We start from the raw sequence: 27,361 nt of genomic DNA, 5'->3' as shown, positions 1-27,361 counted from the left end.
CCTTGTCAACTGCTAGGGTTTAGGACGGGTGCAAAAGACAACACAGGCTATTGCAAGAGCCCACAAGAGGAACATTTAATCAATCAAATCTGCTGGCACCTAGGGCCTGTTCCTTTTCAACAGAACTACACTGTGGTCCTGAAACCGCAGGGCCCACATCTAACTCCCACGCAGTAGTAAAGTGCAGATTTCAGAGGCACTGCGTGAGAAAAGATGGCTCCTCTCTGTCTCCACCTAAAGGAGCAAGTGCCCTGCAGCAGGAGGCCGTAGGAAAGTCTTCAAACCAGCCTTTAAACACCCCAGTACAAAACCGGAACACCCAAACTTCCCTTCCCAGAAGGGACAGGAGAAGCAAGTTTCTGGTGCCCCTTTTACAACCATGAAAGTTTACAGCACTACATGAATCAGAGAACTTCAGGGGCAGTGCAGTAATTGCCATCGATTGTTTTACCCTTCAGGACATCTGGGGCAAGTATCAGGGCACCACCTCTTCCTACAACCAGCAGACAGTACCAGGTGTGTGCTATGGAGGCAGCATTGGGCAGCTGGAACAATCTCCCCAGCATTTTTCAAACCACGCCTCATTTGTAGGTTAGGTCTTCCAGCTGGCCAAGTACCCATCACTCTTTGTACAGCTGACTGAGGGGTGCTACAGCTTCGATCCTGAAGGCTTGTCCAATTTAAATGAGGCTTTGCAGGCCAGCAGGCAACGTATTTCTTACCACTGAAGGAGCCCCAACAAGTGTATACGTGCAGTGGAGAGCTTCTGACACACGTTGCATTGCCCAGCAGGATTCCCAGCTGAAAATTCCCACCTTTAAGTTTCAAAGTATTAGAGCGCTGCAGAGCCCGGCCCGTCACTTGAAAGCGACACAGACAACGGCAGTTAAAGGTGGGCTTGGCGTCTTTGGTACAAAGTCCCAGGCTCTTTACTTGCAGGAAGCTCAAGGAAAGGCTACAGCTGAGACTCACCTCAGAAACCCCTTCACCTGCACATTAACAAACCACGCAGTGGGCAACATCCATCTCAAACAGGCACATTGCCCGTGACATGCCTACAACGGCCCTTCACATCACCAACACGAGTGTTACTGTCACCACTCACTCGCACGCCGGCTAGCAGCTAAATGCACCTTTCCCCTCCTCCCAGCTACCAGCACGAACATTCCTGAGATGTTTGGCAATTGGGTTTCCACCCTGCCACCTGTGACTCTGTGCTCGGCAGGAAACAGTAGGAGTGCAGCACGTCTGCTTGCTCCAGGTTCTCGGAGCAGCTCCCAGGGGGTCAGATGCCTGGCTCCCAGCTACTGGCCAGCCACGAGCCTCCTGGGCAGCAGGAGAAGCAGCCTCAATTCAGGCTTGGTCGGGAGCACTTCTCACCATCCTGGCGTGGGCCTCCGTGACTGCCTCGTGCAGCTGGCTCGGGGACAAGGGCTGGTCTGGTTTTTCTGGAATTTTAGAACAGTTGAAGGGTGAAGGTTTTCAAAGCACCGCAGGAGTTTATACAAAACAAGCTGCGTGTGGCTCTCATTAACCATTTGCAAACACCTGCTGCTCCTGGGAAGCCAAGTAATTGACAGCTGTGAAGGGCAGAGGGGCCCAGTGCAATCGAGGCTGTTCTGATGCCTAACCTCACCCACTAATTCTTGGGTCTAGTGACTGAACCAGAGCAGGAGTTCACAACATGAGGGTCAGGTCAGGTCCCCAGACTGATAAAACCGGAGAGCACCAAAGGTTCCCGGGGCAGCTCCAGTCCCACAGGGCTGTCTGGGTTCAGCTCCACGCTCACAGTGCGGTGATGTGGGTCCCAGCAGTGTGCAGGTTCAGCCCAGCCACCCCTCCACCTTGATGAGAGGAGGGCAAGCTGGGCCAAACCTCAAAAACTCCATGCAACAGGTCAACCCCAGTGGTGCACATCCAGCCCTCCGTTATCATGATGATACAGTAGGTGGGCCAAATGTTACCAGCACCACACCCTGTGCAGAGCATGGCCATGCCCCCTGCAGGGAGCTCAGCTCAGCCCTTGGACCCAGAGAAGCTGCTGTAAGGAGAGGGGACTCCACACTAAACAGCCCCCACCTTCCCAACACCGCATCTGACACCCTCCTTCCCATCAACCTATTTACGGGGCTGCAAACAGCTCTGAGCCCAAACACGTTGAAAATCAACCACTGCAATACAGAAAAGAGTATTTCAAGCAATGGGGAACCTCCCACATCTCTGGGCAAGTTATTCTAAAGGTGCCGTACCCTCCCCAGTGAAGCTTACGTTATGTCTCCATGAATCTCTCAGTTCTGCCACCAGGTATTCGCTCTCACTCTTAGCAATTACCCCTCTGATAATTAACAAAACCAGGACAAGCTCAAATCCAGCCCTGCCTGGAATAACTGGGGAACCAGTTGGCTCCAAAGTGCTTTTGTTCATCACTGATGCTCCTCTTCTGCCTGTTTCTCAGCCGTTTGGTTTCCCATCTCTTACCTTCGCCTACGAACATGGGCTTAGTGCCCAGAAGCACGTCCACGTTGCGATGTTGGGACAGGGCATCTAAAAGGACTTGCCCCTCCTTCTGGAAGAGGAAGACGAGGGGGATGACTATGTCACTGGTGCTTCCATCTCCCACCATCTGGAACAGAACCATCTCCTTGCTGCAGCTGCCTTCCGCATTGTCTACAGAGGGCAAAGCAGAGCCCGTTTCAGGGTCAGAGCTGTCACACTCCATGCACCAAACTGAAATGCTGCGGCTTATGGGGCAGGTTAGGTCTGACCCAGCGTTTTATGCAGGTCGGGTACAGAGAGATCACTAGGTCTTAACTGCATTACACACGTTATTGGCGGGGGAGGGAGACTGGCACTCAGACGCTGATGCTAAGTGTGATTCCTGTGCCATAAGCAGAGACCCCTCAGAACACCCCACGTCCCCACCAAGGCCTGCGAGCAGTATGTGTCGGGGCGCACTGCACTGAGGGAAGACAGGCCAGTAATGGCGCCTGAGACTCACCGATGAAAATGGCCCCTAAGGCACCTGCTTTCTGCAGGTTCCTGGCTTTGGCAGCAAACATGCACTCGCCTCTCTGGGCCAGCGCCATTTTCCCTCGCACCTCTTCCTGGTTGGTGATGGCTGCACAGGCATGGTAGGGGTCACTCCGCACCAGGCTCCCTTTCACCTGCAGCAACACAGAGGTGGGGAAGCCCTGAACACTAAGGCCAGGCTTTGGGCACCACGTTCATGCAGCACCAGCACAGCGAGAGCTGGTACATAACTGGGCCAATGCAAATACGAAAACAAGGGCTACCGCACTACCAGGCGGTCATCTGTTCACACTGCCTAGGGACACAGAGTGCACCACTTGGCTTGATGTGCAGGAGCCCAGCTTCACCCCATACATATTAGACAGAGGGAGGCAGCCAACAGCTGAAGTAAGGGGTAGAACACACCTCACGCACATGACCTAATAAGGACCCCAGGCTAGCTGCTAACACTGTGCAGGCCCCCCACCCCAGCCTGCCAGTGCCCAGAACTGACTGCATCAGAGAAGTAGCTGAGTTAGTCTGTATCTTCAAAAGCCATGAGAAGTCTTGTAGCATCTTATAGACTAACAGATATTTTGGAACATAAGCAAAGACCTGCTTCGTCAGATGCATGAGTGGGGGGTCCCAGAGAAGGGTTTAAATATATGGGCTTATGAAAAGGATGGAGTCCCAGTCAAGAGAAGGGCCAGAGTTGACAAGGCCTGTTCAATCACAGAGGATGTGGCCCATTAGCAGCAGTTAATGTGGAGTTCTGAACAGCAATGATGTCTTTGCCCATGAAAGCTTATGCTCTAAAATCTTTCTTAGTTTATAAGGTGCCACAGGACTTACTGTTTTTGCAGAACTGCCTGCGTCACTCCTTGGGCCATGGGGCCTGGCCTCTACTTGGCACAGGTTCACAGGGACAAGCCTATGCTGCAGCATGTGTGGGCTGTGAAAATGAACCCAAAGAGCGATTACAGCCAGCCAAGACGTTTACCCGCACAGATCTCATGCCGTGGAGCAAGAATGCTGCTTAGTGTAAAAACAGACCAAAGGTCTGGGCAGATATTTTTTTCCTCCTGATTTTTTTTTTAAAGTGTTCATCCAATCCAGGAGTAGATTGGTGACCAACCACACCGCATCAATAGTGACAATCAGTCTGGAAGATTATTCAGTGAATCCTTTGCCAGTGGCACAGAAAGCAGGGGTCAGCTGGCAAGGAAGCAGGAAAGGTCAGACACTCCTGCAGACACAACCTGGCCCAGCGATTAGCAGTGAACGTCACCCACCCCGTGCTCCTGTTTGGTCAGGTCCATTCCAAACTGGGCTGGTCCAGCGGTGAGTACCATTCTCCCTAGAAACGGGGGAGAAATAATTTGGACAGCCAGTGGGGAGATGCCTTGCTGCTCTCCTGCAGGCGAGTCAACCAGCTGGGTGATGAATTTCAGGCTGAAGAGCCCCAGGGGAGAAGCATCCTGCTGCAGAGGGAGAGAGACAGCATGGTATGGGCTCTGGCAGGCTAGAGTCCCAGAAAAGCCAAGCTAACAGGCAGAGACGTCAGCCACCCACTCTGGCCACCTGCGAGATTACAGCATTAAGTCAGGGAGTGTACCACAGCACAAGCAGGAGACCGGGCCATGGACTCCTGTCTCTTCTCTGGCTCAGCTTCCCCAGAATGGAGTGAACACTCCTCATATATTGCCCCAGGCTGGCGAGAGGTTTAATTAGCGTATCTGTTAGAGATCCCTGGAGAAAAACAAACTCTCCATGGACGTGGACAGAGTGCTTGGAAGCTTGACCATGGAGAGCTGCAAAATCTTGGCAGCCTGGTGCCTTTGGGCTTTAGGCACTCCAAAGACATGAGGAGGATCCCTGAAAGCAGCTGCTCAAAAGATGGACTCTCAGCTGTTGGAGGCAATCTTGGGGCAGAAGCTCATTAACTGCCCCAACGAGGGAAAGCCTCCAGCTGTTCGCATCCAGCTGGCGCCTCATGAAGGAAATGTTCGTCATGGAAGTAGGCCAGCTGCAGTTTTCCCATTCACCGGGTGACTGGAGCTGGTAGGAACCTTGCCAGGAATTCTGACAACGGCCTTCCAGGGTGACCAGCAGCAAACGGCCACCGTACACAGAGCCCTTGGAACTCACCTGGTGTTGGATGCCAGCCAGCTGAACACTCCTGTCGCCCAACGGGAGCAGGGTCAGTCCCATGCTCTTCAAGATCTCCAAGGGTTCCACCCTGGTATCATGGAAAGGGAACTCAACCCCCCTGAGGGAGACAAATACCAACCACCCATCAGAGCGACACCCCCTCACCCTGTCCTGCAACTTCAGACTACAGCAAAGGTCTAACAAGAGCCAGCCTCTGGAAGTGTAATCTAGACAAGCTGAAGCTAGAAGCTGTGCAAATGTTTAACTGTGATTAGCCAGCTGGCCCCATTCCCACGGGCTGTGATGGATTCTGCAATTTTTAAATCATGATCAGGTTCCTCTAAAAACTCTGCTCCAGCAGCTATTGGACCTGAAGCTGGAATTGGTAGGGGAAAGTTCAAGGCTGCGATGCACAGGTCAGCGGTGCCGTCTGCCCCAGGGATCTATGAACAGACAAAAGCCACTCACCTGAAGAGCGCCAAGCGCTCTGCTCCTGGTTGCAGCAGCTGCTTGTGGGCATCCCGTATGGTGCGGGTGTAAGTCGGGTTACTGGGAAAGAGAGTCTGAGCACTGGGGCAAGAACGGGTAAAGATCTCCTCCTCCGCATGGCCCCTGGGAAACACCTACAGGGAGAGACACGGTTCAACTTCATCCTCCACGCCGGCAGCCCCCTGGGCTTGCGTGAATGGGGGAGCAGCGCTGCTTTTACTCTCTCACACCCAGCGAGGGAGCAGCAGGGTCTCAGCCCAGCTCAGCCACTCCAGTGACCACCTCAAGGTCTGTGGCTTGTCCCAGTTCTGAAAAGCCACTAAAATCCCAACTGCCATGACCCTGACCCTGGGTGCAGGGACAGTCCCTGTCCACACCAGGCTGGGTCATACGGTTCTCTGTGCTAGGCCTGCTGCTAAGCAAGCAGAACCATGCACAATTCTCACTCCTCATGCTGAGAGACTGGACTTACTCTGGGGCAGCTGAGGTGGCCTGGGGTGAAGATGGAGTATAAATGAACCAGAGCAACTGAGGTGGATGGTCTTGTGGTTAAGACACTGGATGGAGGTCAGGAGATCTGGGCGCAGCTGCCAGTTCTGCCACAGCCCCCCGGCACAGCTCTCAGAAAGCACCGACACAAGCGGTCTGTCAGCTCCCGGAGCTAAAACATGGGGTGACTGGTATTTTCTGTTCCCGTCCCCCAGGTCTGCCTTGTCTAGTCAGACTGCAGTCCCTTCGCACAACCCAAGCAAAATGCTGGCAGGTCAGGCTCCAGCCTGGGCCATGGGAGACCAAGGGGCATAGGTTTGAGATAGCTAGTGACGGGGGCAGAACAAGGCATGCGCTGTGGACATGTGACTCTCTGGGAGGCATCTGACTGTCAGAGAGGGATAAGCAGCCTCACTGCCTGGTGCCCATGACAACCCCCTTTGTGGAGATGCACAAGCCCTAGCACCTCAGATGAGTTCACTCACTGGTCAGTGGGTGTCATGGCGCCCCCGCACCCTCAGTGCCTCCTTCATAGAGGATGTGTCTTACAGCCCCAGCGGTAGGGCCTGGTTGTTCAGCTCAGTCGCCTGGCGGCCAGCTGTGGCAGGGCAGGCAGCCTGGCCTTACGGCCTTATGGCACCAGACTGGGTTCAGCTTTGGGTTCTACTCCCAGCCCTGCCACTCATTTCTTGGGGAACCTTGGGCAGTCACTTCCCATTCCCACACCTTAGCTTCCTCCTGTGGGGGACAGAGGAAGTACTGACCCACGTTGCAGCACTTGAGCCCTGCTGAGGAAGAGCCTGAGATACAGAGCGCTCGGTGGTGGTATCCCCCGTGGGCCATCACGCACATGCTAGCAGGTGGGGGAGCTCTGGCTGCACCTGCACCCTTCTTCCCACCCCAACGTCTCCTAACACCACTGGCTGATTGTTCAAAATAAAACTAGACACAGCAGAAAGCTGCCTAATAGACTCAGGAGCCCAACACCCACTGGAAATTCCTTCTCTCTCGGGCTGCAACCAACACAGCTGGTTTTAAACCTTGAAAAATTACCAACCACATTGACCTCCTCAACTGAAAACAGTCCTGGAAGGCACAGGCACAGCCGTAAGCTGCTGTGTACCTAACCACGCCCCAGCATCCCTTAGAAAGTCTACACAGCTGACATACAGTCACGTTCCTAGGGCAGGGGGGCCGGGCAGTGGAGAGCGACAGGGGCAGCAGGTGGGCCTCAGTGGTGAAGATGTAATCGTCAATGTCTAGAGGCAGATCTCGCTTCTCTGTGAAAAGCAAGTAGAGGTACTTAAACATCTCGGCCAGGAAAAAGGAATCCATCCTGCAGGGCAAACAAAGACAGGTGTGAGAGGCTGGGCCACCTGACAATGAGGCAGCAAGAACTGAAAAGCCTCTAAAGATTTAGTCACGGCCCTGAAAATCTCTAGGGAATCACACTGATCCTCCCTGCTTTGCCCTGTCTTGAGGTGGCTGAAAGAAGCAACTTCAGGGGTCATCTTCTACCTCCAAGGCCCAGGTAGCTGCTGCTGAAAAGCGACCTTGTCGCTTCCGAGAGCACCACCCCCCGCCCCACTGCAGGCAGCGCACACAGGGGACTAGATTGCCTCTCGAGCCAATGTGGCTCTGAGAATCACTTTCCTCTAGGGGAGAGTCAGACCCATTTGCTACTCTTGTCCCTCCCTTCTATTGGCTTCCCTGTGTCCATTACTAGATTTAGACTGTGCACCCTTTCAGACGAAGGGCCACGTCTCTGTCAGTGAAGAGCTCTGAACAGCTCCCCTGCAATGCATGGACAGGGTCACTGGGGATGTCTCACACACACTGGACCATCCTGGCCTAGCATCCATCCTCCCATGTTGGGATTAACATCTGCTCCCTGACTAGCCAGGACAGGAGGGAAATCCCTGACACCGCAGGAGACCAGCTGCTCCTGTGCTGGGTGGCCGTTTTTCTGGCAATGGAGTGGGTTGGCAGCGTTTTCAGGGCTTGTGTATAGCACCACTTACTTTGGGGTAACCTACGTCTCTTAGGACTAGGAATACTCTGCACTCCAGAGCATCGTAAGTTACACTGAACTAAATGTCCACACGCTATGGCAACGGGAAAGCTCTCTCCTACCTGCTTAGAGCATCTGCATTGCTGGAGAGCACCGCACATAGGGTAGCCCAGCAGGCGCAATTTCCAGCAGGGGTTAGCATACAGCTCTGCTTGAGCTCACAGCGAAAAACAGCAGCCTGGTGGTAAGTTCAGGCTAGCCACCTCAGGATGAGCCCGGGGCTGAGGCAGGACTCATCTCACCTGACAGCTGCAGCCTCCTTCCACTAGCTGCATCAGCTGGCTTGCTGTGCAGGAGCCCAACTTTACATAAAGCTCCCACCAGCCCTCTCTATTTCTGGGGGGAAGTGAAACCTAAAGGAATTAGCCTGCAATCCTGCATCTGAACCTCTGCAGAGCAGACCACCACCACCACTCCACGTCACTGGTGCACAGGTGTGCAGGGACTCACCCACACAGCTTCAATTACCTGATCCCAAAGATTTGGCCCACTGAGTTTCAAATGAGGTGACAGCCTAGAGCCAGCCCCTGCGGCAGAGGACCCAGCACCTTCCCGACCAAACACTGGCTGCAAGCCCATCATTCCTATTGGCCCTGACGAGCCCTATCCCACGTCCAGGAAGGAAGGGGGGATACCTATCCTCGTGTCGGCCTGTTCGTACATCCTGCACCGCTGCAAAGCCGCAGGCCACCCGGGCATACGCATTCAGGCTCTCTACAATGGACTTGCCCACCTGGAGGTAGTAGGGGTCTCGAGTAGCCTTGGAGAGAAAACAATTGCAAATCAGAATCCTCCAACTCACTCTCTGCACAGCACAGCAAAGGCCGAGGGAAGCGATGGCTCATTCACACATTGGCCTGACAAGTCAGTTTCCACAGGGTCAGTCCTGCACTGCGGTCCTTCGGGGAAGGGAATTCCGAGCTCCAAACCTCCACTCCCACGCAGAGCACTCAGCCTTCGAAGCGACCCACCAACTCCTGCTCCCCAGCTGCTTGAGAACAATGACTTTGAACGTCAGCCTGGAATACGTGCACATTGCTGACGGCCGCGGCTGCTGCTGGGGGCAGTGATGCTCTGGTTGGATGCCTCTTCTCTGCTGCTTCTTTGGAGGAGTTACATGCACCCCCTTTTGGCTTTCTGTTTTCCCAGCCAAGTCACAGGAGGGGACTCACCTTGTACAGGAAGTAGGTACTCTCGGCAAACTCCGGCCGCAGAGGATGCTGGGCCCAGTATACGGTGAAGTCTGACGTGAATGCCTTTAAAAACAGGGAGGAGATAGAGAGAGCACGCTAAGATACAAGGTGCCATTTTCACAATACACGCCAAGGGCTTGTCGACATGCAGACAGTGTGTGACAAGCCAGGCCATAAGCGTAGAGCACACACGCTTTCTGGACACTGAATGGCTGCGTGGCATCAATTTCCACACACCACCAGTTCCCTTATTCTGGCCTTTGAAATGGCACTATATCAAAGTACAAGACCCTGCAGGGCTGGAAGGAGAATGCCAGGGTCCCATGCAGTAGGAGCAGCAGTTACCACATTGTTACGAAGACCACATAGAAGTGTGAAGGTGCAACCCCATCAGGGTCGCCTCCCCCATACAAAACCCCATGGATGCCAATGGCAGCCCATGTATTGACTTTGACAGGCACTGGATCAAGCCCCTAATTGTTTTCATAGACACTAGAAAGAGAATGCAGGTGATGGCTCTTAAGTCTGCAGCATGGCCCACTGAGGATGCCAGCCCCCAGTTGGCACCTGCTGAGGGTTCACACACCAGTGCCTAGTGCCCACAGGGCCAGGGTCACCCAGCAACAGGAAGAACACTGGGCTGGGCACACAGGAGAGAAGATGGCTGGCTGAAGAACTTCCTCCCCACTGGGAGGCAGGGAGGAATTTTCACCCTGTCACAGCCACCAGCGGGCTGTGCCCAGAGATTGATGGGATCATAGTGCAATGACTGGGGAAACAGTTTGTTCACTCACCTCTGGGAGGAATTTGTGCTGTTTGGTGACCTGATACAGCATCTCATGCGTCTCGATGGCGGGCTTCAAATCCCCCCTCAGCACCTGGGGACAGTCAGACAATGGCCTTGTTTCCCTGGGGCACCGCAGGGGGTACAAATGGCCCTGGGGCAATTGCCAGGCATCAGAAACATGCCTGGCTCCCAATGGTATCGTATCAATCACAGCAAGGAGAAGTGAGACCCTTACTAGGGGTGATTTATAAACTGAAGCAGCACATGGGGTTTAGGAAATTAGTGTCAGTCAAAGATGCAGACTGGTTGGCACTGTATCCATCCACAGGGTGGACACAACATGGGCAAGGACTCCACAAGCTTCCCTCCTATTAGGCCACCAATATGGCTCATCATATTGATGGCATGGACACCGGCGCTAGGGGTGAGAGGATTTCAGTCTAGTCCCATTGTATCTTTGGCCTCATTGCTGCCCCCAGAGGCCAACAAAGGGCAGATGCTAATTAGTGGCATCTATGCCAGGCTTGGTGATGCAGAGAGACAGCTACAGAAGTTGGGCTGAGCCCCCACCAACTCATTATAGCTTTCCTATGTCTCCCTAATAGGCCAGCTGCTGCCTCACAGCCAAAACCATGGGAAAGGAAGGAGGCAGGGAGGGTATTTTAACTTCCATCACAGCCGCCCTGCCTATAGCCTATTTTCTCCTGGATGCACTGCCCCAATTTCCCTTGGTTGTACTCCTGGGCCAGCATGTTTCCAAGAGCCCCACGCCCGGCCCCAGCACCAACTTTTGCACAGACACAAAGGTTTGGAGGGAAGGAAGGAAAGTTAGGGCATAACCCTGCCACCTGGGAGAGCTAGGCTCTATTCTCAGCTATGCCACTGACTTGTTGGGTAACCCTGGGCAAGTCACTGAACCTTGGCATGCCTCAATTTCCCCTATGTACAATGGACAGTACTCTCTTTGGGCTGGTAGTGAGCACCAGCACCTTGGCAGCCCCACCCATGGGGACAATGGATATTCTAGTACGAGTGCTCGCTCTAATTTTTTCCTCCATGTGCAGAAGAAAATGTGTTGTGTGCACCAAGGCATGTATGATGTGCACCACCAATTAACACACGTGGGTGGCTGCAGGCACTCTGCTAATCAGCTGGGCAGCATTTGAATCTCTCCAGGGTCGCTGCCCTAAGTGCTCAACTGACAGGGAACACTGCCTACCACTGGTCTGCTCCCTGGGGTACCAGAGGCTAAACACACTAGCGGCTGTGAAGCACTCACACACTATAACAGGAGGCCAGATAACTCCCTAAGCACAGAATGCCGACTATCAGCTGAAGGACTTCCAGGAACGAATCAACAGTCAGTTAATTTCAGGCAGTCCAACTGAGCGATGGCACCGCAACACCGTTCACAATCCCGCCCCTTCGCTGTGTCAGGCAAACAAGGGATGGCCAGGCTGCATCTGAGCACAGCCGCACAAAACCAGCAGCGAGGGTTTGTTTGGCAGAGCCACACAGCACTGCCAAGTCCCCTCTGCCCGTGCCTGCTGCCGTACCTGGAGGCCAGGGAAGAAAGCCAGGAGGGAATCCATCCAGCTCCGGATGCTGACCGTGGGGTTGTGCATATGGACATTCAGCAGGAGGGGAGGCTGGCTGATGTATTTCATTATGGCCACGTAATGCTAGAAAGAAACAGATGCAAACTCTATTATCCAACCAGCAGGGCAGAGCTCGCTCTAAACCAGGACAGCAGCAGGGAGCAGCAGAGCAGAGGGAGCTTGAAAAGAGCTGACAATTCAAAAGAAAGGCTCCCCAGGGGAGTACGTAAAAATCAGGGCCCAGCAAAGTGAAGGCTGCACCTACGGTCTATCACACATGCCTAAGTCAGTCGGTCACAGGAGACCGTGGGCATGTCTCTTCCATGCTCATGCAACTCAAATGGCCTACCAGAGCTGACTCCAGCTCAGTGCAGAGAAACATTCACCTGGCAGCCAACAGCAGCCGTGTACGGCCCATTCCCGCAGCCAGGCCCTTGTGAGCCAGGGCCAGAGTATTCGCTGGCGTCCCCTACACTAATGGAGGAGGGGCTCTGCACCCTGCACAAGCCCCCGCAACACCTATCATCATGGACGCTGAGTGCCACATCCTGTCAAGGACACAGGCCTTCCAAAATGGCCCTTGCTGGCAAGAAAGCAGCCACGTGTTTGTGGCAGCAGAGCAATGGCCCTCCCCACAGCCCTGGCCGCAAGCTGCTACCCAGGCACACCTGAGCAAGGAGATGCCAGCTTGGCTGCCAGCTCCTGACCACTGGCATGCTGCCCCTTACTGGGCTTGGCTCCCACTCCACAGCAACGGCGAATCATAGAACCCTAAGGCTGGAAGGGACCTCAGGAGGTCATCGAGTCCAGCCCCCTGCCCAAAGCAGGACCAACCATAACTAAACCATCCTAGCCAGGGCTTTGTCAAGCCAGGACATAAAAACCTCTAGGGACGGAGATTCCACCACCTCTCTTGGTAACACTTTCCAGTGCTTCACCCCCCTGATGCGGTGAAATAAATCAGAAGCAGATCAGATTCACCGAGCTGGCTGGGATGCTGCTGTAGCAGCAGCCACTCCTGGGACAGGAAATGCAGGCAGGCCGCAGGGCGGCAGCAGGGCTTGCATTGGTGGGGTCAAGCCAGCCTCGCACTCACTGTGGGTTCTGAGATGGAAGAGGATGTACGGGAGCAAGGGGCTAACTGCCTCTTCGGCCGGAGAGCAAATGAAGGAGAGAGGCTGCCCTGGGTACTCACCGCATTGAACCTCTCCAGGTAGGTGTCATCCCCCAGGAGGATATACGCCTTCATCAGGTACTCGTAGTATGAATCTATCCCTGCGCCGACCCCGCTGTCTAGGGAACAACCAATGGGTGTGGCAGGCAGGGAGGTTGGGGGGTCCCTTACCCAGAGTGCCCCTGCATAGATATCCCAGAGAAGGATGTAGCAGCCTCCCTTATCCCAGGTGCCTTGGTACCGCCCCTTGGGGAGTCTAAACCACACTGGCACACCCGCAGCTCCCTCACAGTGCTGGCCAAGCCATCAGCAAGGCAGCTCTCCACTTCCGACCCAGAAGCGGGCACAGTGACCGGCACCCACCGTCAGAATGCTGCCAAGCTCAGCTCCGCACAGCGCCAGCTCGGACAGGGCCACAGCAGGGAGCTCCAGGCGCTGGTCCTGGCTCTCACCACCAGCGAAAGGGGTGGGACGCCGTTCTGAGGAGCTCCAGCACCGCTCAAACCATGGGGCTGCTCCACAGAGTAGACCTTGCAGCTCACACAGCACACAGGCGGCTGCGATCCTGGCCAGCACACCTCTGCCCCCAGCCAGCCACCTGGCGCTGGTGTCCCTTCAGGCACTCACTGCTGAGCCTGCGACTCACTCACCCCTCCGGACCCAGTCCCCACTGTGAATGTTGATGACTGTCCCCACCAGGTCGTTCCCTTTCTGGCGCTTCTCCCAGAGAACATCCAGCGCTCTCCGAGCGGCGTCCTGAGAGCGGCGAGAAGAAGGACTTGGGGTCTCTATGGCACGCCCCATAACAGGCCCAAGTTATTCCTCACACTCACGAATTACACCCACCCTACAGAGCCCGGGGACAGCACTGGGGAGCACACCCCATCGCTGGACTCAGGAGTTTGGGGCTCTGCTACTAACTGTGGGGTTTGATTTGACACCCCGCGCAAGTCACGGTGTCTCCAGTTCCCCAGCTGTGAAATGGGGGTATGACACCTCCCAAGACCAGGGAGTGCTGTGCTGAGAAACCCAGCCCAGGGTTCCAGGCCCTGGAAAAGCAGAGACATACCATCACTTCATCTCCTGCTCCCAACCCTGGGACGTTCTTACTGCCTAACCAGAGCATCCTTCAGGCCCTCAGCCCTGCACAGGGGCAGCCTGCAAAGTGCTCCTCAACCAGGATGCATGACACTGATGGACTCCACGCTGGGCTGCCTGGGCAGATGCTTCCCACCTTCCCGCTGCTTGCAGTACCAATCAGCACCAGGCCAGGTACACCATTTCCAGCCATTCCCCTGACTCCAGCAGGACAGGGGTAGGGCGAGCAGATGTCCCAGTATTATGAGGACCACCCCAATACGAAGGGTTTTGTCTCCTACAGGGTACCCAGTTTTCTCACCTGCTAACTGGGTACCTAGGAGGGGGTACTGCGGCCCCTCTTTCAGCCCACACACACGCCCGGCATCCCATTTAGCCTGTAGATGAGGTGAGGCAGCTGGGAGGAGGATGCAGCTGGGATCCTGTCAGCATGCACATGGCACAGGCAGCACTAGGCCGAATGCAGGTGGCCTGGGGATTCCCTGGGGCTGGTGGACAGCGAGGGGACTCCAGCCCGATCCATGAATGAGGGATGGTTAAGCAGCAGCTGGAGGGCTTAACCGCGTGTCTCTGGCTCTTGCCTAATCTCTGTGCAAGTTCAACTGACGTAGAGCAGGCCATGGAGAGGCACTGTGGACGCGCCCCCACGCCCACCCCATTCCCCCCACTGCGCGCACTCATTCTGTGCTAGCTAATCCCAGGGGCTCCAGTAGGTCTGCACGCAGGAGCTCCTCAGACAGGAAGCGGCCGTTTGCTTTTCCCTCCAGCCTCCAAACCACTTACCTCAAAAACAGTCTCTTGCGTCAGGCGACTGAGGGCAGCAAACTCCAGAATCATGGTGCCAGCACAGGCTGTGCAGGTGTCCAACTCGGTGCCTGTCCGGGAGTTCGGACTCAGGACCCCATACCTCAGGTTCACCTGGATGGACAGACACTCCCTCAGTTTCACTGGGTGTTTCCCTCAGGCTTGTCACATGCGGCAATGAGGTTACGCTGCTGTCATCCAGCATTCGGTCCTGCAGCGCTTTACAAAGCATCTGTCAAAATGCAGTCACCTCTGGGGGGGCGGGGGGACAAACAGCTGGCATGCAGTACATTGTGGCCCAGCAAAGAAAGGAGTATTCTGGCTAAGAAACTGGGCCACATGAGCCCCAATGTCAAGATCAAGATCAAGAAACCATCATCAGCTACACAGGGCTGGAAGGATTGTAAACAGTGACCTGGAAGTGCCCCTCTCCCCACCATTAGTCACATGGAAATGGCTCTGTCTCCTGCGGCAGGAGGTAGGCATTCCTATGGCTGCAAGGAACTTGGGTGCCTCAGACCCGAAAAAAAAGCCGAGGCAATGCAGAGCCATCTCGAGAGAGAACTCCGAACCCCTGGGGGATCATGAGACCGCCAACAGGGATCACCCCCAACCCGCCCACGGTACTCTCCTGGGTTTCTGGAGGCGAGTACCACTCAGCCAGGGGCTCTGGGGAAGCCCGCAGCTCCCAGGGGCCACACTTGGCTCCAGACCCACAAGCCTCACACCGGTGTTGTTGGGTCTGTGTGTGACAGTTCACCCTCACCCCGGCTCTGACCCGCCATGCCCTTACCCTGGGGTATGGCAGCCCGCTGGTGGTGTTGAAAGCAGGCAAGAGACGGTACCCTAAGTCCCGGGCCAGGTGCAGGAGCTCATCCTTGTACCACTGCAGCCGCACGCCTCGTGCCTTCAACATATCAGCCATGATGTGACCTCCCAGCAGGCCCCTGCAGGGTAGACAGAGAGTGGGGACAGTGCAGAGTGGGTCAGGCTGCTCAGAGGGGCCCTGTGAGTTGGGATCCCAGACAGCCCATCTCAGGAGCTCAGTGCTTATGTTCCTCTGCTGGGATGAGGCACCACTAGGCCAACTGGGCCCATCTGCACCTGCACCGCCCCTACCCCCACCCCAAGGCCCATTGCTGGTCCCCAGGTCCAAAGCTTGCAGTGACACCCCACACTCCATCCCCATTGAATCCAGCGCAGTTCCTACGCAGCAAGCAGCCAACCCTCTCCTCCAGAGCCTCTCCTGCCTCCTCAGGGACCACGCCTGGGCACAGAGCTGAAGGGGACAGATGGGTGGAGGGGCACAGCCTTTGGAATACAAGGAACATCTCAGAGCTGTAAAGGACTGCACAAGAGGGGCTTCGGTCTGCCAGCCCTCTCCCGACCAGCCCTCTGGCCTCACCAGCCCCCCGGGGCTCACCCCAGCACACGAATGTTGGTTTCAAAAACAGAGACCACCACGTCATTGTCCAGCTGCACATCCAGGACCACCTTCCGCACAGCGTCCTCAAATTCATCCAACTTGTTCAGGACCTGGCAGGGACAGCCGTGGGAGAGAGGCGATTCGGGTCAGCGACACGGGGCCTGCCCTTTGCAGTTTCACATCCCCCTAGAAGGCACTGCCTTGCCTGGCTTTCAGGGCCCTGCCTCGCTACCCACCTCTCCCCTCCCCAGAACCTGTGCTGCAGAACCCTCTCCTTCCATAGCCACGCACTCCCTTCTCCCACAAGGATGCGCTGGCACCCACTGGGCCTGAAATACCTGCTCCAAGACCCCGCACCCCACAGCCCTCCTCTCTTCTGCCAAATCCACCTTCCTCTGCGTCCCTTCAGGAACAATCCAACAGCTCCCCTTATGCCAGGACTAACCCCGTCTTTGGCTGCATCATGTCGCTACAGATTGCAAGGCCTCGGGCACACGAGCTGGTCTTGTGACGTGTACAGCCCCTAGTGCACTGCTGGGTGCTAGATTAACGATAGTCATAATAGCAACTCACTAACTGGTATTAGGTGGGATGGTCCCATATCTGGGATGCCAAACAGGCGTCCTGACTTACTTTTTAGAAGGGACTCATTGTCCCATATTTGGGTCCTCCCCCTGCCTGCCCTTTTCCACCAGCAGCCGTGCAGGGCTTGACAGAGCCAGGACGAGCTACCCCTCACCCCACATCTCCCTGTCCCATATTTGGGACAGGGAGATACGGTTGCCCTAGCCAAGGTGAAGGGAGCACCAGAGGGCTGGAGTAAAGAAAAAAAAAAATTCAAAGTTTGTACGAACTCCCATGGGCCAAATCTGTTCTGTGCACTGAACACTTAATAACATGCCAACTATTAAGCAATACTTCTTCCCACGCCCTCTCTAAAACAAGTTGTCCCACTTCAACTACCACTGAAGTTGCTCCAAGAAACTCCTAGTTTACTTTAATCCCAAACTTGCCCACCAAAAATGCTCTAAATTCAATTCTTAGCTCACTTGAAAAGACACAAAAACAACAGAGGAAACAAGAGTCCAGCACACAAGTATGAAAGGGAACCACTTCTGCACCAGGAATTCAGTCCTGACGTTGACGGATACCAACGGCTGTAAATACAGGCATGCTCGACAGATCTAATCCTGCCAAACCCTGTTAAACTGGTCTGAGAAGCAGACTGCTGACTTACCACAAGCGTATCCAAAGTGTCAATCAGCGTCAGAGAAAACCTAGATTTAAAATGAAAATATTTTAAGTGCAGATGACAATTCAGTCTCGGAAAGTGAATTGAACGGGTAGCTGAAAACACACACTGAAGTGTAGATTTTCTGAACTTGGCACTTGCAAACCAAAACAGTTGTGCACTTTGCAGTCACTGTGCACACAAAAGGGCACATAAGCATCTGTGTGTGTCACTGCAAGGTCAGAAGTCATCTTTGGATTTGCAAATTAGACGTCTAAATATTGATCTCCAAAATTTCTGAAAATTTCAGCCAGGGTGTTCTGGAATCTAGATAGAGTAGATCAACAGCGTTCATTTAACGTTTTTTCTCTTTATTGATTGAAATGGTGTGGATTTTTTTCTATCTAAAACACAAAGCTGTGCAGCAAGTATCCATTTTGAACAACTTCTTCAGATTTTCACTGAAAAATCAAAATGTTTCAGGCAAACAAGAAGTATTTGATTGCTGAAAATCTTTTGGCTGGTTGGGTGGTTGGTTGGTTTAAATCAAAAATATTTTAAAGAAAAAAATTCCTCATAATAGTTTTTGGAAGCACAAAAACCCTTCCCAAGCCAGCTTTCAGTCTGCCCCCTGCTTGGATGGGAGGAGATATAATACACCTGAATTACAGAAGCTAACATGACAAACAGCTACTCCACTTCCCCTCTCGAAGATCCTTCCAGGAGAGAATCTCGAAGTGCTTCTCAAACATTAGTGAATTCAGCCTCAAATCTCCCATGAGGAGTAAGTGTCACCATCATCTTACATAAGGGTAAACTGAAGCACAGTGTTTTGAAGCGATTAGCTGTTGATAACACAATACACTGAGTCCAATTGTCTGAGTTGGGAATAGGAGCCCAGATCCCCAATTTATTGTCCTAATCACTAGGCTACATATAGGCAAAAAAGCCATAATAACCTTTCCCAGTCATAAAGCACTCAGAGCATACTTGTAGCTAACAGATGCTCTGCAGACTGTAGTGAGAAAGGAGGAAGAGGAGGGACTCATCTTGCAAACTCACTTGCCAAGGGCGTCGTCAACATCCCCACGACTGGGCTCCATCCCACGCACTCGGCCCCGACAACTCAAAGGCATCAGCTCATCAGCAGGGTATGCATGTTTCTGTACCGGGAGGGGAAAACACACTCAATGCTGGCTCTCTGTTGACAGTAGATCTAGAACCTGGAAACAGTCTCGAAAGCCTGTGGAGTGGACTACTTTTGAAGTAAAGGAGGCCTCTTGCCATGCCTGTTGCAGAGGAAATGCCTCTTGGGTTAGGTTTTTGTTTGTTCCCTGCTCTACAGTTACACAAGCATCTTATCAATCTCCACCCAGCACATGTGAAACAATGCTAACAGCCCCTTAGATCTGTGCCGCACTCATTTAGATCTGACACAAGGGCTGCTTCTACACTCACTCTCTCCCCTCGGAGGTGCCATGGTAACGAGGCAATTCAAAGCTGGCTAAAGAGGGGCTAACATGCATATTCAGTGCCTCATTAGCATAATGGCAGCCACAGGAATTTCAAAGTGCAGACTTCCAGTTGCAGATTGACAGTGTAGATGGGGCAGCTTTGAAAGTGCCCCATTTCGACATTCCCTTACCCACACAAAACTAGAGGGTTATTTCCAAGCTGCCCTCATCTTCACTGTCAATCTCCAATTCGAAGTCTGTGCTTCGAAATTCATGTGACCGCCATTATGCTAATGAGACACTGAATATGCACATTAGCACCTCATTAGCTTGCTTTGAATTGCCTCATTACCATGCTCCCTCCGGCAGGAAAGAGTGAGTGTACAAGCAGCCTAGGAGTGCTAATGCCTGGCAAGTCTAAAGCACATTGCCAAGGACACTGGCACTTTTTTAAACACTCAGTGAAAGCCTGGAGTGGCTCCCCAGACAGAACTCTCAACATAAATGGGATTTTGCCTGTTAGGAGCGAGTGAAGAGCTGGGGTGAGGATTTCACTAGCTGGCTCTTTAGTTGTGCTTAGCTTCATTTTACAGACTGCATACTGATACAGCATTCATCAGTGGCTGAGCTAGGAATAGCATGCAAACCACCTGACTGCCGGTCATCATGCTGACTGCTGGCCATGCAATTGCCCAAAGAAAACGTACTGTCTATCACCAAGCAATTCTCACAGTCAACACACCCCACATTAAATTCTAAATCACTTTGATGAGGAGATATTTGGAATTCTGGACAAAATCAGTCTGGCCTCAGCAGCCAGGGAAGCTCACACCCCTTTGCTCTAGAACAACAAGAAGTACTGTGGCACCTTATAGACTAACAGATATTTTGGAGCATAAGCTTTCGTGGGCAAAGACCCACTTCATCAGATGCACGTTCTCGAAGATACAGACTAACACAGCTACCTCTCTGACCCTATGTTCTGATGGATTGCTGCTATCTGCTGTCCCTACTCGATGCACAAGTCTCACTGCTTCATTTGCAAGTCTCCTAGAGTTGAGTGGGTTCCATGCAGCATCTGAATGCTGTTCAAGGCCTTTGCCATGTACAAACTTCTCTGGTGAGCTTTAGATTGTTTTTGTGGGTTTTAGCTGTGGACCCATGAGAAGTCCTGTGGCACCTTACAGACTAGCAGATTTATTGAAGCATAAGCTTTCGAGGGCAACGACCAACTTCGTCAGATTGGTCTTTGCCCAGGAAAGCTTATGCTCCAATAAATCTGTTACTCTATAATATGCCATAGGACTTGTAGCTGTTTTTGCAGATGCAGACTAGCACAGCTACCCCTCTGATACCTAAAACCTAGTTACATTGCTCAGGGGTGTGAAAAGTCACTTAAGCCAACCTGAGCCCTGGTGTAGACGCTGTTAGGTTAACTGACAGAAGAATTCTCCTGTTGACTTAGCTACTACCTCTTGGAGAGTGAGACTTATGATGGTGATGGAGAAGCCCCTTCCAGTGTTGTAGCAATGGTCAAGGACACTTGTAACATGGACATACCCTTAGTGTCAAGTATTGGAGGGGTAACCGTGTTAGTCTGGATCTGTAACAGCAACGAAGGGTCCTGTGGCACCTTATAGACTAACAGAAAAGTTTACCTTAGTGTTCATTTAAAGAACAGAAATGGGGAAGGGGTGTTTCTCATTAAGCTAGCAGCTCTCTTTTTACCAAGTGTGACTTGGCAACATGTGAAAGTCACAATGGCGATGGAAGAGATCAGACAGGACGCGGCTATAGAGGGAGATTTAGGGGATACAAACAGCTTTACTGCTCTGTTTACCCCACACAAGAGACTGAGGACTGGCACACAGGATCTGACCTTTCCCTTCCATGCACACACTTCCCTAAGGAGGAGGGAAGGGTCTCTGGCCCAAAAAACACCACCATAACAGAGAGCTAGATAGCCTTTCCCAGCTCAGGGCTGGGGTAACTCTGCATCACAGCCTTGCTTGGGGAGGCAGCTAAATGCCACAGCCTAGCCCAAAGAGGAAAGGAGAGCAAATACCGTGGAGCTGGGGTGGCCAGGTGGCTTGCTCAATGTTTGTGGTTTAAAGCGGTCTTTTATGGTCACGCCCCAAGACTCCTGTATTTTTTTCTGCCATTGTACAACACTGCAAGTGACCTGACACAACGGTGGAAGGTAAGGCTGATGGGTAAGTAGTATTAGAAGAACCCACTGAACATTTTGCCCAGATGCTTGTGAGCCAGCACAAAAATAAAAATGCTGTGATTACCATGTAGCTGCCATATGCATGGTCAAACATCTCCACAACCTGGTCCCTGGAAAAGCAACAACAGAAAAACAATGGGAAGCTCAGTTAGCAAAGAACGGCTTATCGTTGCCATTGTGCAGTCCCATTTTTCGAGAATTCTTTAACTCCCATTTCAAAGCAGAGGAAACAACAACTATCCAGCAGTGATCACTGACCTGTGTGTAGGGCATTTTATTACATCAGTGCTGAACTACAGGTCCCCTTCTTTCCCAACATTGTGTGTGCAGTTACACTGTGTACTGAGCAGAGGAGGTGCCAGCTCTGCATAGGGGAGTCTAGATGGGGCATACAGTGTAGGAAAGAAAACATACAAGATGTTCCAGCGCACCACAGAAAGAGCTTTTTGTTCACTCCTGGACCAATTCACAAGGGTGAATACATGTTTGGGCACAGCATCCTACAATGCTCATCTTACTCCTAGACACTGGAAAACTGAGGGGAGGAGGAGATGATTGCTGGAAAGATGGGGACTTGCGTGTTAAACTTGCTGGGTTCCACTAAATCGCTCTGCTGCAGACAGAGGCTCAATAGAGATGATTTCCAAGTTACATCAAGGGTTCCTAAAGGGCACAGCACTGGTGCAAACCTACTTCGATTGCACGGTCTGTGTGTCGGGGGCAGTCCTTCATTATGGACACATACAGTGCCTTCCACAGCCGAACCCCAGCCCCTGACTGGCATCTCCCTGGTGCCTGGTTAGGAATTGTCACAGCACCTTCCTCCTTTCCCCTGCTTCCTGATACAACTTTCACTGGGGCTGAGGGCAGGGATGGAAACCGAATTTTTCCAGCAGAACATGCTTTGGTGGGTGGAAGGCTGCTGTCAGGAGGGGGGGGAACCCAGCTGTAATTGCATTGGGTGGGGGCAGAGAAGGGGACGGTCAGCTTTGCACCCCTAAAGGTGTCAGGGAGCCAAGCAGCCTCCCTGATGAGAGGTTTCACCTACCCGCAAAGCAGCAGCCCAGAGACAGCTCCCCAATGAGCCCCAGGTGCAGAGGTAGAGGAGAATTTCAGGGTCCAGCTGGAGGGGCGCATCTGGGCACAGAGCTGGGGGTCTGGTGGGAGAGGAGCAGCCAGGCACAGGGAGGGGGGATTTGGGGGTCCGGGGGGGGGGAGCAGCCTGGCAGCACGGGGCAATTGGGGCCCGACGGGAGGCGGCAACGGGGCACGGGGGGTGTTGGTGGGGCGCCGGGACACGGGGGGGGGGGGTCCGGAGGAGGCGGGGAACACGAGAGGTCCGGCGGGCACGGGGGGGGTGGAGGCCCAGCGGGCGGCACAGGGGGGGACAGGCAGCCCCGGGCTCTCTCACCTCAACTGTTGCTTCTCCTGCGCCCCCACGGCCGCCGCCCCCGCCGCCAGCGCCGCGCAGAGCAGGGCGAGCGGCAGGCCCAGGGGGGTCCCTAGGGCGAGGCCCCCGCCCATGGCGGCCGCCTCCCGGCTCTAGCAGCACGAGCCCGCCGCCCCGCGGGGGCTCCACATCGCCCAGCGCCCGACCCCGGCCATGCTGCGCCCAGCGCCGCCCGCGGGCTATTCCCGCTGTAGCGCCCGGCCGCAGCACGCCCCCCGCATGGTGCCCGGCCACACCGGCTCGGACCCCCACCCCCACGGGCTGCATCCGGGTCCCCAGCTAGGCATGCTGGGACTTGCAGTTCCCCCCCCCCCGCGCGAAGGGCATGCTGGGAATAGTAGTTCCAAGCCCCCAACCCCGAGTCCACATTGGACCCGGCCGAGCGGCCGCCGCGTGCCGGAGGGACTCCGCAGGCTGCTGGGTGGTGCACTGCGCGCCCCTCCGTCCGCCCTGCAGGAGCCCCCCAGGGACTGCGCGGGGGGGACCCCCACGGCCCGAGCAATGGAGCCTCCTTGCTTCCATCCATGTGCAATGCATTTTGTTGCGTGCACCAAGGCTCGTGCACCACCGGCCTCCCCTCCGGGCAGCTGCTCCTCTGCCAGTCCGCTGGGTGCCACCTGATGGCCAGCGCTGGTCCCCGGATGCCTGCTTGGGCCTGGGCAATCCCCCGTCACGCCCAGTCCTGGCGGTCCCGGCTGCTGGAACACATGCTGGCGTTCGTCCCGGTTGCTTTTGCCCACTGATCGTCAGTTCAGCTGGCAGAAAAGGGGGGGTGACCTCAGCTGGGAGAGGACGTAGGGGCGGCAGCAGGGGCAACCGTGGAGCAATGCGAGAGGCACGAGCCATATGAATGCCCCGCACAGGACTCCTCCCCACCCCACCACTGTTCAACCCCCTCTCTGCCCCAGACCCCTCCTCTCCCACCTCTGATCGCCCCCCTCCTACACACACGACTGTTTCGAAGCCCCCTACTCTGAGCCATGTGGCCCAGGGTCTGCCAGGTGTGGGGGGTCTGGAGCCCACAGCAGTGGTCGGCCCCCGCCCTCACCGGCAGCAGCGGGAAGATGCGGAGCAACAGGTCACCCTCCTTGCTGCTGATGAGGGGGAGCACCCTGCCCCTTCCCCAGCGCAGCTCGGCAGGAGCCAAGGGAGCAGTGACTAGCTCTGCTCTCCCCCACTGCTGCTGCTGAGTGCAGGGACCCTGCCCTCAGCACCCGTCCTGCTCGGCCCCACTAGCCTCGGGGCTGCCCGGAGACTCTGGCCCTGACCTCTACTGGATTCTTCTCCCTCCTGCCCATGGCGTGTTGGGGGCATGTGGCCCCTTGTGCGCCCCACGCATCACCCCGAGCGAGTTGTAAGGGCCTGTGGTGCTTGCGCCCCACTGAAGTTTGGGGCCAGAGCCCTTCCCCAGTCCTGCTTGCCACTCCTGGTGGATTGAAAAGGGCCCAGGAGCCCCTGTTGCCAGAGCCACGCTATGCATTGGACAGTTCAGAGCAACTGCCCCGTGCTTTGAGGGGCCCACAGGGCTCAGGGCTGCTGCGGGGCAAATGGGGGACCTGGTGCTGGCAGCAGGGATTGTGCCTTCCACCCACACTCACCACCAGCAGCAAGACACCCAGTGACCTGGCCCCAGCCTGCTCCGCTCCCCCAGCCCCCAGCCATGTCACTCGGGAGGTGGCTGGTGTGGAACTGGCCCCTGCACTCAGAGAGGCAGGAAGCTGAGTAGTGCATCTGGAAGCTGGCAGAGCAGAGTGGGCTGGGGTGAGCGGCAGTGCCAGCACCATGGGGGAAGGGTACTCAGCGGAGCAGTTTGGGTTGGCCTGGCCCCCCAGAGGTGGATGGCAGAGGGGGAGAGAGGGGCCTTGATCTGGGGCGTCCTGCTTTTCCTTTGGGAAGATATGGTCACCCTAATACAGCATCGCACTGGGCTGAACGTAACCGGCTACACAATAAAGGGAAAGCAGCATTTGTCTGCTGCATCATAAAGTTTCGAAGCTGGAGGAAGTCAATGTTCAGCTGTAAACTTGTGAAAGACTCGTAATATTTGGTTCAGTTGTGCGCATTTCTGAGAAAATGGAGCAGAAAAGCTCCATTCCATCTCCATCCATAGGATTTCAGGGCCCTGTGCGGTGCTATTAAATCCATGTCCCTGTGCCCAAGGACAGCCCAGGGGAGGGATGACTTTTTAGGGATGAGATTTATAATCTCCAGCGACGCACTAATAACATTCTAAAGTGAATGTTAAACTCAGGTCCTCAGGCCCATGCACAGGAGGGCTGCGAGGGACGTGTTCACCCCCTGCCCCCCAAGGAACCCCCCTGCTGCTGACCAGCCTGGCCGGGGATTACCTGGACCAGGGGCAGACAGCAGAAGCAGCCACGGGACATCGACTCCCCATGGCCTCCCTCCCACCGCCCTCACCACACAGCACTCCGCGGCATCTTCCGAGCCCCCCGTTTCTCCACCAGCAGCTGGAGGTCTCCCAGCCACCTGCAAAGTAGGGCTCAGGAGGTTGGAGGCTGAGTGCTGGAGAGAGGGGAAGGGGATCCCCTGAGGCTTTTGCTGTGGCCACTGCCTGTCCCTGCCGCATGCTCCCTGTCTCAGGTAATCCTCCCCCTCCTGAGATGACCGGGGGGTCCTCGGCCTGAGTGGTGGTTGGGGGTCCTTGGACGGAGGTGTGGAGTGTTTGGACCAGGCGGGGAGGGGGTGTTTGGGTCGAGGGGGTGTGTATCAGGCCAAGCAGAGGACTTTGTTCAGGCCAAGGGGGGAAGCATGTTGGGGCCTTGCAGGGGGTGTCAGTCTGAGCAGAGGTGGGGGTATCTTTGGGCTGAGCAGGGGGTGGGGTGTTCAGACCAAGTAGGGGGGATCTTTCAGCTGGGTGGGCTGCTTGGGAGGTAGGGTGGAGTGGAGGGGCCAAACAGGGAGCCCCAGTTGTCCTGGCTGTGGCAGCAGCAGCCCAGCTCCAATCTGGCCCTGGCCCCAGAAATCTGGTCCCCACTGGCCAGGTAAGATAACCTGACCCCTGGGTCGTGCCTCCCTCCCTCCCTCCCCACACACATTGTACCCTACTACCCATTTCCAGCCCCCTGCCTTGCCTCCTGTACCCCCATGCCCCAATGTCTTCCACTGAGCCCCTCACCAAGGGAGGCTGGAGGGTGGACATCAGGAAAAATTTCCTGTCAGGGTGGTGAAGCACTGGAATAAATTGCCTAGGGAGGTTGTGGAGTCTCCATCATTGGAGCTATTTAAGAACAGGTTGGGTAAATATCTAGCAGGGATGATATAGATGGTGCTTGGTCCTGCTGTGAGGGCAGAGGCCTGGTCTTGTCAGACCGAAAAACACCCAACAGCAACACGGACAGATGAGCCAAAATTAATTAATTTAATCAGGTATCAAAGCAATGAAGAAGTAACATTGCATCTGGTTTCAACAGCAGAAAATCTATACATGTGCTGCACATGGTTGCTAGTTGTTATGCTGCCAAGGCACACCTGTGAGTTCATGGCACACCAGTGTTCTGTGGAACATAGTTTAAGCAACACTGCTATAGACTAACTCAGTAAATTTAGAAATGGACAATACTTACATACCTGGGGTTGTCAAATGCCTGTTAAATGGCTCCATTGACACGTGAATGGCTCTTTCAGAGGTTCAGTGTGCTGCAGGTCTGGCTGGCTGTTTACTGTTAAATTAACTAGATCTTCTCTGGAGGAAGAAGAGCCACAGAACAGGGATAGGAAGAGATGGGTGGATAGTAAGACCCAGTAGTGCCCCAGATTTTTGGATGCCCTGTGCAGCTGCCTATTCTGCATATGGGTAGGAACCAGAGTTCCCTATAAGTTGAATGCTTGGGCAGCCACCCAGGAGAGATTCAAGGCTACACGTGACCTAAATCGAACCATACAATGTAATTTACAGAAGTATTGAGTTGCCAGAAGCACAGCCATCACACCTTGGGTTTGGGCTCACTTTATAAATTCCCTTCCATTCTGGTTCTGTTGCATGCTGATTAGAAGAACGCCCACAGCTCCCACCACTAGTAACGTGTGTGTCTACTGGTGGTACGCAAGCACACATGCCATGGTGCACAGAACATTTATTCCACACATGGATGGAAAAAATAAAAGGGCCCATTGGTAAGGACACCTCTGCTTGTAGCTGTGATGTCCTCTACTGCATGAGCACCTATGTTTTCTGGCTCATCTCTGTACACTTAAACGGCTGCTGGCCTTTGCAATGCAAGCACTATGCAAAAGGCAAAATACATAAATGAACATAAAAATGTGTGGTTTCCAAAGACAGAAATACATCCCACAGTCCCAGATAGTACCATGAGGTGTGGAACAAACAGGAATACTCTACCGTCCTGTGACTTGCCGGACTATCACTTGTCAGTTTCTGTATCTGTAAAATGGGGATCCAGATGTTGTGCTCCTTTGAAAGGACTGTGAGATCTAGAAATGAACAGCACAACTGCTAGGTCAAGGATTCCCAACCTAGAGGTCCTGACCTAAACATAGGTCAACATTAAATTTGGTAAGGGTCGCTAGCTGGGCAGCTCCAAGCCGCATGTTGCTCTTTAAGGAGCCACATATGGCTCGGGACACTTGCTGCCTGACTCCTTCTCTGGCTCCCAGTTCCTGCCCTGCTGTGCTGAACTGGAGCTTAGTTTAACTGGTTTAATGACTGGCAGGAGGATCCAGCCA

General features: G+C 54.3%; 1 protein-coding gene across 8 annotated transcripts; it reads right to left on the bottom strand.

Moving 5' to 3' along the window:
- Positions 1-50: 50 nt before the first annotated feature.
- LOC142023800 (ER degradation-enhancing alpha-mannosidase-like protein 3) lies at positions 51-22,898 on the bottom strand. 8 transcript variants are annotated; one of them, XM_075015104.1, is made up of 20 exons: positions 22,616-22,898; positions 21,269-21,314; positions 18,583-18,683; positions 17,527-17,566; positions 16,287-16,399; positions 15,657-15,810; positions 14,843-14,977; positions 13,612-13,717; positions 12,983-13,080; positions 11,746-11,871; positions 10,197-10,280; positions 9,382-9,465; positions 8,845-8,969; positions 7,309-7,474; positions 5,629-5,783; positions 5,158-5,278; positions 4,302-4,490; positions 2,999-3,164; positions 2,479-2,667; positions 51-1,448 (listed from the first exon to the last, which is right to left on the bottom strand). In XM_075015104.1, the coding sequence occupies exons 1-20, from the start codon at positions 22,726-22,728 to the stop codon at positions 1,354-1,356; spliced, it is 2,406 nt and encodes an 801-aa protein (XP_074871205.1). In that variant the 5' UTR covers positions 22,729-22,898; the 3' UTR covers positions 51-1,353. The 8 variants fall into 8 exon arrangements, 7 of the variants coding, with proteins under 7 accessions (XP_074871205.1, XP_074871206.1, XP_074871207.1 ...); XM_075015105.1 differs by having other exon boundaries at positions 4,302-4,487; XM_075015106.1 differs by having other exon boundaries at positions 5,158-5,248.
- Between the last annotated feature and the right edge of the window lie 4,463 nt (positions 22,899-27,361).

The sequence above is a fragment of the Carettochelys insculpta genome, chromosome 21 (assembly GCF_033958435.1).
Source record: "Carettochelys insculpta isolate YL-2023 chromosome 21, ASM3395843v1, whole genome shotgun sequence".
Lineage (NCBI taxonomy): Eukaryota > Metazoa > Chordata > Testudines > Carettochelyidae > Carettochelys > Carettochelys insculpta.
Note: the sequence above shows the minus strand (reverse complement) of the source record. Positions and strands in the feature narration are given on the sequence as shown.

Bases quoted from the DNA above. Each gene is read 5' to 3' on its own strand.
- LOC142023800 (XM_075015104.1), bottom strand. From the start codon at position 22,728: ATGGGCGGGGGCCTCGCCCTAGGGACCCCCCTGGGCCTGCCGCTCGCC. The intron at 17,567-18,582 runs GTGAGTTTGCAA...TTTTAAATCTAG, and splicing joins GTTGACGACGCCCTTGGCAA to GTTTTCTCTGACGCTGATTG. The intron at 13,081-13,611 runs GTGAGTGAGTCG...GTTGTTCCCTAG, and splicing joins TGGGGACTGGGTCCGGAGGG to ACAGCGGGGTCGGCGCAGGG.